The sequence below is a fragment of the Corythoichthys intestinalis genome, chromosome 6 (assembly GCF_030265065.1).
Source record: "Corythoichthys intestinalis isolate RoL2023-P3 chromosome 6, ASM3026506v1, whole genome shotgun sequence".
Taxonomy (NCBI): Eukaryota; Metazoa; Chordata; class Actinopteri; order Syngnathiformes; family Syngnathidae; genus Corythoichthys; species Corythoichthys intestinalis.
Genome location: NC_080400.1, coordinates 4,950,297 through 4,963,025, shown reverse-complemented (window position 1 = coordinate 4,963,025; position 12,729 = coordinate 4,950,297). Strand labels below are relative to the sequence as shown.

The 12,729-nt window shown below is 35.6% G+C and overlaps 1 protein-coding gene across 1 annotated transcript in view; it reads right to left on the bottom strand.

Moving 5' to 3' along the window:
• gbe1b (glucan (1,4-alpha-), branching enzyme 1b) overlaps positions 1-12,729 on the bottom strand; it is a 227,469-nt gene that overhangs the window by 102,969 nt on the left and 111,771 nt on the right. The window contains exon 10 of the mRNA XM_057838476.1: positions 9,225-9,323. Coding sequence (XP_057694459.1) covers positions 9,225-9,323 — 99 coding nt within the window. The remainder of the gene's footprint in view (positions 1-9,224; positions 9,324-12,729) is intronic.

Sequence of the window (12,729 nt, the reverse complement as noted above, 5' to 3'; positions counted from 1 at the left end):
GGGCAAGGTATCGAGAGATTTTGAGTGAAAATCTCCTTCCGTCAGCAAGGGCGTTGAAGATGAGATGCGGCTGGGTCTTTCAGCATGACAATGATCCCAAACACACAGCCAGGACAACAAAGGAGTGGCTTCGTAAGAAGCATTTCAAGGTCCTGGAGTGGCCTAGATGGTCTCCAGATCTCAACCCCAAAGAAAATCTGTGGAGAGAGTTGAAAGTCCCTGTTGCCCAACGACAGCCCCAAAACATCACTGCTCTAGAGGAGATCTGCATGGAGGAATGGGCCAAAATACCAGCAACAGTGTGTGAAAAGCTTGTGAAGAGTCACAGAAAACGTTTGGCCTCCGTTATTGCCAACAAAGGGTCCATAACAAAGTACTGAGAAGAAGTTTTGGTAGTGACCGAATACTTATTTTCCACCATGATTTGCAAATAAATTCTTTTTAAAAAATCAAACAATGTGATTTTCTGGGGGTTTTTTCCCCACATTCTGTCTCTCATTGTTGAGATTTACCCATGTAGACAAATACAGGCCTCTCTAATATTTTCAAGTGGGAGAACTTGCACAATTAGTGGTTGACTAAATACTTATTTGGCCCACTGTAAATGACTAAATCACGGCAGCCCAACTTCATGCAACTGACCGAGCAAGATTGACGCTGACGAGCCCACCAACTCACGCAATCAGCTCAGTTCAGGAAGTAAACCCAAAACTCCCTCAAATCAACAGGAAGTTACCCTGAAATGAAATACTTGGATTCTTCCAATGACGTAACCGACCGGAGGGGAAGCTGACTCGTCTTTCTCGGAGCCGCCCGCTCACAGCGGTAGCGTCCGAGATGAAGAGAGAGAAAATGAAGAGGACTCCCAGGCTTAACCTTCCTCCCTGGCTGCTTTTTTACAACGGCTTTGCTCTCCTCAGATGGAGAGTACTGCTCTGTAAACACCGGCGGGATTATCCTCAGAGCTCCTGCGGAGAACCCCACTTTTGACTTTTGAGAGTTGCCTGCTCGCTTTATCGCATCAGGAGGCGTTTGTCGTTTTAAAGTCGCCTTTTCATGGTTTGGAGAATGCAGCACGTGGCTATAATTATGACTTAACGCTTTCTAGGAGCACTTGCTGAACTCATCTAGCATTTATTGTACGTAAATATTATGAACTAGGAGGCTAGTCAGGAAGGAAATTAGCAGCCGCTATATGTAAACAGAGCTTTTCCTGTGAAAATTATAGTTATGGACGTAAAACAGTCTCGATCCTTGGTTAAAAGCAAAAAAAATTAAAAAACGTGCAGATAGCATTTATTTTACGTAAATATGTCGAAGTACGATGCTTGTCTGTCAGTCAATGTGGCGGCCGCCATATGTAAACAGAGCTCTTCCTGTGAAAATTATTCTGAATAAAAGCTTAAATCCCTGAATTCTTTATAGTTATGGACGTAAAACAGTCTCGATCCTTGGTTAAAAGCAAAAAAAACCAAAACAAAACAAAAAAAAAAAGCGCAGATAGCATTTATTTTACGTCAATATGTCGAAGTACGTTGCTTGTCTGTCAGTCAATGTGGCGGCCGCCATATGTAAACAGAGCTCTTCCTGTGAAAATTATTCTGAATAAAAGCTTAAATCCCTGAATTCTTTATTGTTATGGACGTAAAACAGTCTCGATCCTTGATTAAAAGCAAAGAAACGAGCAGATAGCATTTATTTTACATAAATATGTCGAAGTACGATGCTAGTCTGTCAGTCAATGTGGCGGCCGCCATATGTAAACAGAGCTTTTGCGGTGAAATTCCTTGTGAATAAATGCTTAAATCCCAGAATTATTTATAGATATGGACATAAAACAGTCTCGATCCTTGGTTAAAAGCAAAAAAAAAACGTGCAGGTAGCATTTTTTTATGTAAATATTTCGAACTATTAGTCTAGTCAGTAAGGAAATGAGCGGCCGCCTTATGTAAACAGCTTTTCCGGTAAAAAGCCTTGTGAATAAATGCTTAAATCCCTGAATTCTTTATAGATATGGACGTAAACCAGTCACCATTCATGGTTAAAAGCAAAAAAACGTGCAGGTAGCATTTATTTTACATAAATATTGCGAACTATGAGGCTAGTCAGTAAGGAAATTAGCAGCCGCCATATGTAAACAGCTTTTCCGTTTGAAAATTCTTGTGAATAAATGCTTAAATCCCTGAATTTGTTATAAATAGTGACGTTAAACAGTCTTGATTCTTGGTTTAAAGCAAAAAAACGTGGAGGTAGCATTTGTTTTACGTAAATATTGCGAACTATGAGGCTAGTCAGTAAAGAAATGAGCGGCCACCATATGTAAACAGAGCTTTTTTTGTTGAATATTCTTGTGAATAACTGCTTAAATCCCTGAATTCTTTATTAATATGGACGTAAAAGTCTCGATTCTTGGTTAAAAGCCCCCATAAAAAAACCTGCAGTTAGCATTTATTTTATGTAAATTTGTCGAAGTACGATACTAGTCTGTCAGTCTATGTGGCGGCCGCCATATGTAAACCGGTGAAAATCCTTGTGAATTATGATTAAATCCCTGAATTTTTCCAGATATGGACGTAAAACAGTCTCGATCCTTGGTTAAAAGCAAAAAAATGTGCAGGTAGCATTTATTTTATGTAAATATTGCCAAGTATGAGGCTATTCAGTAAGGTAATTAGCGGCCGCCATATGTAAACAGAGCTTTTTTGGTTGAAAATTCTTGTGAATAAATGCTTGAATCCCTGAATTCTTTATAGATAGATAGATATCTCATCTCAACAGAGAACATTCTTCCAAAACGTTTTTTTGGCTTTCTCAGGTAAGTTTGGCAAACTCCAGCCTGGCTTTTTTAGGGTCTCTGGGTCAGAAGTGGGGTCTTCCTGGGTTTCCTACCAGAGAGTCCCTTTTCATTCAGATGCCGATGGATACTACGGGTTGACACTGTCGTACCCTCGGACGGCGGGATGGCTTGAACTTGTTCGGATGTTTAATCGAGGTTCTTTATCCACCATCCGCACAATCTTTTGTTGAAATCTCTCGTCAATTTTTCTTTTCCGTCCACATCTAGGGAGGTTAGCCACAGTGTCGTGGCCCATACACTTATTGATGACACTGCGCACGGTAGACACAGAAACATTCAGGTCTTTGGAGATGGACTTGTAGCCTTGAGATTGCCCATGCTTCCTCACAATTTTGCTTCTCAAGTCCTCAGACAGTTCTTTGGTCTTCTTGCTTTTCTCCATGCCCAATGTGGTACACACAAGGACACAGGACAGAGGTTGAGTCAACTTTAAGTCATTTTAACTGGCTGAACGTGTGATTTAGTTATTGCCACCACCTGTTACGTGCTACGGGTAAGTAACAGGTGCGGTTAATTACAGAAATTAGAGAAGAATTACATGATTTTTCAAAGGGTACCAATACTTTTGGCCAGCAGTGTATCTATCTATTGAAAGAAAATGATTGACAATTTTGTCATGTATATATTCTTTATCTATATATGCGTTTAGTCTTTTTATATATTTTCCAGTATTTGGCGGAAAACACTCAGGTGACTTGAAGTTCCGCTCTGAGACCCCCAATTTGGCCAAATTTCAAAATTGTCCGTAGGCAAGTGTGATACATCATTGGAAAGCTTAAAATCTCAATTTTCTGTGGGACGAAAAATTTTGGACAGGAGGGCATTTAAAATAAAAAATGTTTTTTAAACAGCAAAACCCTATCTGGAGGTGAGAGCATGCGAGAGCAGAATTACAGATGCCATGAATTTAACGAGATGTTATCGCGTTCTTACCTTGTTTCAATCCAAAAACTCCATGTAGCATGTATCACTGAGTGTCAAGACACAGCTGTGAATGGCCACAGCTGGATTTTTGGGAGATTTTAGGGGTGAAACATGGTGATATAACAAGGGTCGCGATGCAGAAATCACAGACAACAAAGAGTGGTTGACATCTTTTTCATATAGTTACCCTTTTAACTAAAGATGTCCCGATCACGTCAATTTCAAAGTATCGGAATCAGCAAAAAAAATATCGGCCATGCCTTTTTTAAATATATATATATATATATATTATTTAAATCGTTTTCTAATTGTATTTAACGTTACAGAGAAAATGTCTTACACTAATCCAGAGTAGTTTTGGCTTAAAGTAGGGCTATCAACTTTATTGCGTTAACGGCGGTAATTAATTTTTTAAAATTAATCACGTTAAATAATTAACGCATGCGCTGCACGACCCACTCACGCATTGTCGCGTTCAATCTATAATGACGCCGTTTTACCTATAGATAGTGCTAAAAGGCAGCGTGTAATGAGTTGAGAGAATTTTGACAGCCTTTGGAGCCATTTTTTATGTAGCTAAAGCCTTACAATACCGCTCTCAGCAATTAAAAATAACATGGGAGGCAATGTGGGGAAGAAATGTAGTAGTTGATCATTTTCTTAACCCCCTATATTCTTTCCCAACGCAGAGAAGATATATCAATTGGTGCCCCTACGCACAGTCATGGTTGCACTTCCCATCATGCATTTGGGTAGAAGTTAAATGGCTGCAGTATCATTTACTGAAAGCTCAACAAATACACTAGATGGCAATATTTAGTCACAATATACAAAGTCATATTTACAAGTCTTTCTATCCGTGGAGCCCTCTCACAGAAAGAATGTTAATAACATAAATGCCATCTTGAGGATTTATTTTCATACTAAACAAATACAGTACTTATGTACTGTATGTTGAATGTATACATTCGTCCGAGTTTCATTCATTTTTTTCTTAATGCATTGCCAAAATGTATATGATCGGGAAAAGTTATCGGGAATGATTGGAATTGAATCGGGAGCAAAAAAAAAAAAAAAAAGCAATCGGATCAGGAAATATCGGGATCGGCAGGTACTCAAACTAAAACGATCTGGATCGGATCGGGAGCAAAAAAACATGACCGGAACAACCCTATACTTTTAACTTTATTTTTCATTTTTTCTTTGTTTGGATCAAATTTTTATCATCTAACATATTGGGGAAATTTCGACAGTAACAAAAAAAAAAAAAAAAAAAAATACTACTAACCGATAGTTATGAAGTAAATATACGTGAATTTTATACAGACGCCAAATTTTTCATTCTAACGTCATTTGTTTCAAAGTTTAAAACATGCGAGTGAAATTTTTTTTAAAGTAGTTTAAATTTTTTTTTTTTTGTTTTGTTTTTTTTTTTAACATTTGACATCAATTAATGATTCTAAGCTAAAAATGACAGACATTTTGAAAAATATATATAAATTAAATACCTTAGTTTTATGGCTGGGTTAAAACTATGCGGTTGCGCGACGTCTGTAAACGGGGTTTCAGGGTAAAACGGGCAAATTAAAAATAGTTTGGGGGCTTAATGCGCCATAAATCTGCTATGGCAGCATATAGACATATTGTTCTATCAAACACAACAGTTTTTTTGGCTTAAAATACGGCAGTTTCCATTTCACAGGAGTGCAAGAGCAGAAACTGCTTTTTCAGCCTTGTTTGTGTTTTCCGCCATATAGAATAATACAAAAGTATTAGGGCTGTCAAAATGATCGCGTTAACGGGCGGTAATTAATTTTTTAAATTAATCACGTTAAAATATTTGACGCAATTAACGCACTTGGCCAGCTCAGACAGATTTAAATGACAGAGTGAAAGGCCCACTTGTTAATTGTGTTTTGCGGAGTTTTGCTGCCCTCTGCTGGCGCTTGGGTGCGACTGATTTTATAGGCTTCAGCACCCGTGAGCATTGTGTAAGTAATTATTGACATCAACAATGGCGGGCTACTAGTTTATTTTTTGATTGAAAATTTTACACATTTTATTAAAACGAAAACACTAAGAGGGGTTTTAATATTTAAAATTTCTATAACTTGTACTAACATTTTTCTTCTAAGAACTACAAGTCTTTCTATCCATGGATCGCTACAACAGAATGTTAATAATGTTAATGCCATCTTCTTGATTTATTGTTATAATAAAATACAGTCCTTATGTACCGCATGTTGAATATATATATATCCATCTTGTGTCTTATCTTTCCATTCCAACAATAATTTACAGAAAAATATGGCATATTATATTGATGGTTTGAATTGGGATTAATTGCGACTAATTACGATTAAATTTTAAGCTGTAATTAACTCGATTAAAAATTTTAATCGTTTGACAGCCCTAAAAAGTATACTACCAGTAAGGTTGGGGTCGGAAAAAAAAAACGAGCAGTAGTTGATCTACAAGCCTGATGATGTGTGACAAAATGCACGCATCAGAAAAATAGAAAAGCAACATTTCCATTAATGTGCCCAGGTGTTGCCTGCGTACCACCACGATGGCTTTTCAGTGCTCTTCTAAACAATGGTTTTCTCTCCACGGCGGGCCATTAAGTACTTGAGCTGCGCTACTTTGGGCTGCACAGGCGAGCTGGAGGGTACTTCAACACTTGTTGTACGCGAGGACGTCCGGCGTATCCGCTGCCAGAATTGTACATTCGGCGTGCCGAGTACGCTCGTCAAAAGTAAACATTCAGAATCGTATCCAGGATACCATATTTGATTACAAAGTAGAGACATTTTGTTCTCATGAGGGAAATTTGATTTTACGCTACGCTTGAAAGTGATGGAGGATATCGTTTTCGTGCTGTATGTAGCGCTAGACGTCCAATCCCTTTCAGGTGGGAGGGGCGGTAACGGTTGAACGAATATCTATTGTCGTCAATGTCAGCCAAGGAGTTAACTTTGGGGCATTTACGGGTCACTTCCTGTTCATTTTTAAATCTTTACCGTTGATGTTGGGTCACTTCCTGCTGATTTTAGGGCATTTTCGGGTCACTTCCTATTGACTCCAATTAATGAAATAGAAGGATACAAATGGAAAAAAAAACAAACTTAAATATAAAATACCTCCAAAATATTATTATTAAAATATAAAATATTTAAAATTAAATTAAAAAAAAAAAAATGCTCAAATTAAAAAAAAGTGACTAAAAAAAATTCATGAAGTTCATGTAGAACATTTTTTTAATATCAAAAAATTGATATAAAATAATTTAAAAATTAAAATATAAATTAATTGAAAAAAATAATATTACTAGAATATTAAATATGGAAAGTTAAATTGAAAAGGTTCAGCTAAAAAGTTTCAAAATGCTAAAAGTTTAAAAAATCTTTGACAAAACAATTAGAAAATGTTTAAAATAGAATATTAAAAAAAAAAACAGAAAAAATAATATTACTAATATTAAATCTGAAAAGTATTTTTTTCAAATGATAAAAGAATTTGTAAAAAAATACATAATATAGAAAATTTCTAAAATAGAAAAAAATACAAAAATGTTAATATTTGAACAAAAATATTACATAAATATTAAATACAGAAAACTGGATTTCAAATCATTCAGCTAAAAATTTTGAAAATGCTCAACAACAAAAAAAAACTGACAAAAAGAAATAAAAGTTAATGTAGAAAATGTATTAAATTGATATAAATTTAAAATATGAAGTCAATCATTACTGAAACATAGAAAGTTAAAATGAAAATATTCGGCTAAAAAGTTCACTCACATTAAAAAAAAAAAAAAAAAAAAAAAAAATGAAAAGAAGGTAAATATAGAATTTTTTTGACAAATAGAAAATGAAAATATCAAAACAATAAAAAACTGAAAAAAGCCATATTACTAATATTAAATATAGAAAAGTATTTTTTTTTAATTCATCAAAAAATTTTGAAAATGCTCAAACTAAAAAACAAATCTTGAAAAATGTAAATATAGAAAATGTCTAAAATACAAAAATTCAAAACTTAAAATAAAACATTAAAAAAATATATATTTCAAAAACATTAAATATTGAAAATGGGATTAAAAAAAAATTCTGCAAAAAATTTTGAAATGCTAAAATCTTTGAAATTAAAATATATCAAAAATGTTTAAAATACAAAAATAAATCAAGTGAAACAAAATCCCTGAAAAAAATATCAATAATATTAAATATAGAAAAGTATTTTTTATTCAGCTAAAAATTTTGAAAATGCTCAAATTAGAAAAGAAACCGTAAAAAAGTAAATATAGAAAATGTCTAAAATAGAAAAAAATCTAATAAAATATTTGAAAAACAATATATTACACTAATATTAAATATAGAAAGTTGGTTTCAAAAAATTCAGCAAAGAATTTTGAAAAGGCTCAAATAAAAAAAAGAAATAAACGTCAATGAAGAAAATTCATAAAATTGATAAAGATTAATAAGAAAATTAAAATATAAAATATGTGAAAAAATAGTATGACGAAAACATTAAATATAGAACGTTAAAATGAAAATATTCAGCTAAAAGTTTTAAAATGGCTCAATATGAAAAAAATAAACGTCAATATAGATTTTTTTAATAGAAAAAAAATTAAATATCTGAAAATACTATTGCTATTATTAAATATAGAAAATTAATTTTTTTTTTTAAATTCCGCAAAAAATTTTGAAAATGCTCAAATTAAAAAAGAAATCGTAAAAAAGTAAATATAGAAAATGTCTAAAATACAAACATTTTAAAGTTAAAATAATAGCAAAAAATTACATTACAAAAATATGAAATATAGAAGATGTAATTTTTAAAATTCAGCTAAAATTTGAAAATGCTCAAATGAAAAAAAATAAATAAATGAAAAAGAAATGTAAATACAGAAAATGTATAACCCGGTGATGCCGATATTTGCATTTCACAAATATAAATCAAACAGCATTGAGGGAAAATGTAAGTACATAGAGATTAAAAAAATAATAATAATTAAAAAAAAAAAAAAAACATAATAAAGAAAATCGAATTGAAAACAACTCCAGTTTCTTTTTTTTAAAGTTTACAAAAATAAATAAAGATCATATTGTAAGTGTTGAGTGTCAAAGGTAACACAGACCCTTTGAAGATGATTAAAAAAAAAAAAAAATGCCTTCCATATTAAAAAAAGATTTTGATTGTTTCAAACTATATTTTTGCAAAGAGTCTGTACAACTGTCAAGAAGTCACTTCGCCTTTAGTTGTTGCTTTAATTCCATTTTTACTTACGGTCTACTTTAAAAGTGGGCAGACAGATTTTTTTTTTTTTTTCTTTTTTGTGAAAAAAATCTGAGATTTTATTTTTTTCAGGTGATAACGCCCAGTCGCAAGTGAAACCCAATGATTTGAAAACACAATTTAGAGATTAAAATGTGCTTACCTGAATCCACTTATCGGGAATGGCCATGGCTAGACGATAATCAAAACCCAGCCCGCCTTCTTTCACTGCCCTGCAGAGGGCGGGCATCCCCGACACATCCTGGAAACAAAAATACCCGAAGAAGAATGAGAAAGAAAGCACGTTGATACATAGATTGAATAGATTGAAGCGATAAACTCATAGGCATGTTGGCGACTTTAGAGTCAGGTGACTATGCAGAATTTAGTATTTAAAACAAAACAAAAAAAGTTGGGATATTTCTGAGAGACTCGCTGTTGATTTTGGGACATTTTTTTGGTCACTACACGTTGATTTTTGGCTCACTTCCTTGTGAACTTGTGACTTTGATAGTTCTAAGACATCCAATCCATTTTTGACTGGGACGGCGCATTTCTGAGTGAATTCCGGTTGATTTGGGGATATTTTTGGGTCATTTCCTGTTGATTTTAGGGTCACTTCCTTGTGAACTCAATAATTGCCATTGACAGCGCGAGACGTCCAATCCATTTTTGATAGGGATGGGCATCTTTTAGTCATTTCCTGTTGATTTTAGGACATTATTGGGTCACTTTTTGTTGATTTGGGGGTTACTTCCTTGTTAAACCAGTGACCGCCATTGACATCGCAAGACGTCCAATCCATTTTTGACTGGGAGGGGGATTTTTGAGTCATTTCCTATGGATTTTGGGTCACTTCCAATTGGTTTTGGGACATTTTTGGGATCATTTCCTGTGGATTTTGGGTCACTTCCATTTGGTTTTGGGACATATTTGGGTCATTTTCTATGGATTTTGGGTCAATTCAATTTCAATTCAATTTTATTTGTATAGCCCTCAATCACAACAGAAGTCTCAAAGGGCTTTACAGAGGCAATATGATACACAATTAGAAATGAAGCAACAAAGATGAATAGATACAGTTCAAGTCCTGGGTATCCCCTATCCTTAAGACCCTCCATGCCGACAAGGAAAAACTCCAGAGTCAATTGGGAGAAAAATGAGAAACCTTGGGGAGTACCACAGTCAGGAGAGATCCACTCCCAGGACGGATAGACACTTCGGGTCACTTCCTGTTGATTTAGGTACGTTTATTTGTCACTTCCTGTTTATTTTTGGGTCACTTCATTGTGAACGTAATGACTGCCATTGACACTGCGAGACGTCCAATCCATTTTTGACTGGGAGGGGCATTTTTGAGTCATTTCCTATGGATTTTGGGTCACTTCCTATTGATTTTAGGGTCACTTCCTTGTGAACTCAATGACTGCCTTTGACAGTGCGAGACGTCCAATTCATTTTTGACTTGGAAGGGCATTTTTGAGTCATTTCCCGTTGATTTTAGGACATTATTGGGTCACTTTCTGTTGATTTTGGGGCATTTTGGGGTCACTTCCTTATTAAACCAGTGACTGCCATTGACGGCGCAAGACGCCCAATCCATTTTTGACTGAGAGGGGCATTACTGAGTCATTTCGTATGGATGTTGGGTCACTTCCAATTGGTTTTGGGACATTTTTGGGTCACTTCCTATTGATTTTAGGGTCACTTCCTTGTGAACTCGATGACTGCCTTTGACAGTGCGAGACGTCCAATTCATTTTTGACTTGGAAGGGCATTTTTGAGTCATTTCCCGTTGATTTTAGGACATTATTGGGTCACTTTCTGTTGATTTTGGGGCATTTTGGGGTCACTTCCTTATTAAACCAGTGACTGCCATTGACGGCGCAAGACGCCCAATCCATTTTTGACTGAGAGGGGCATTACTGAGTCATTTCGTATGGATGTTGGGTCACTTCCAATTGGTTTTGGGACATTTTTGGGTCACTTCCTGTTGATTTTAGGGTGACTTCCTTGTGAACTCAATGACTGCCTTTTACAGCGCGAGACGTCCAATCCATTTTGAACTGGGAGGGGCATTTTTGAGTCATTTTCTATTGATTTTGAGTCACTTCCAATAGGTTTTTGGGACATTTTTGGGGTTATTTACGATTTTGGGTCACTTCCTGTCGATTTGGGGACATTTTTGGGTCACTTCCTGTTGATTTTTGGGTCACTTCCTTGTGAACTCAAAGACTGCCATTGACACTGCGAGACGTCCAATCCATTTTTGACGGGGAGGGGCATTTTTGAGTCACTTTCTGTGGATTTTGAGTCACTTCTAATTGGTTTTGGGTCACATCCTATGGATTTTGGATCACTTCCTGTTGCTTTGGGGACATTTTTGAGTCACTTCCTGTTGATTTTTGGGTCACTTCCTTGTGAACTCAATGACTGGCATTGACAGTGCGAAACATCCAATCCATTTTTGATTGGGAGGGGCATTTCTGAGTCATTTTCTGTGGATTTTGGGTCACTTGCTGTTGATTTGGGGACATTTTTGGTCACTTCACGTTGATTTTGGCTGACTTCCTTGTCAACTCAATGTCTGACGTCCAATCCATTTTTGACTGCGATAGCGCATTTCTGAGTGAATTCCTGTTGATTTGGGGACATTTTTGGGTCACTTTTTTGTTGGTTTTAGGGTCAATTCCTTGTGAACTCAAAGACTGCCATTGACACTGCGAGACGTCCAATTCATTTTTGACTGGGAGGGGCATTTATGAGTCATTTTCTATGGATTTTGGGTCACTTCCAATTGGTTTTGGGACATTTTTGGATCATTTCCTAGGGATTTTAGGTCACTTCCTGTTGATTTAAGGACATTTTTGTGTCACTTCCTTTGATTTTAGGGTCACTTTCCTTTTCAACTCAATGACTGCCATTGACACTGCGAGACGTCCAATCCATTTTTGACTGGGACGGGCATTTTTGAGTCATTTTCTATGGATTTTAGTGAACTTCCAATTGGTTTTGGCACGTTTTTTGGGTCATTTCCTATGGATTTTGGGTCACTTCCTGTTGATTTTAGGGTTACTTCCTTGTAAACTCAATGATCGTCATTGACACTACGAGACGTCCAATCCATTTTTGATTGGGAGGGGCATTTCTGGGTCATTTTCTATGGATTTTGGGTCACTTCCTGTTGATTTGGGGACCTTTTTGTGTCACTTCCTTTGATTTTAGGGTCACTTTCCTTTTAAACTCAATGACTACCATTGACACTGCGAGACGTCCAATCCTTTTTCGACTGGGACGGGCATTTTTGAGTCATTTTCTATGGATTTTAGTGAACTTCCAATTGGTTTTGGCACGTTTTTGGGTCATTTCCTATGGATTTTGGGTCACTTCCTGTTGATTTTAGGGTCACTTCCTTGTAAACTCAATGACCGTCATTGACACTACGAGACGTCCAATCCATTTTTGATTGGGAGGGGCATTTCTGAGTCATTTTCTATGGATTTTGGGTCGCTTCCTGTTGATTTGGGGACATTTTTGTGTCACTTCCTTTGATTTTAGGGTCACTTTTCATTTAAACTCAATGACTGCCATTGACACTGCGAGACGTCCAATCCATTTTTGACTGAGACGGGCATTTTTGAGTCATTTTCTATGGATTTTGGTGAACT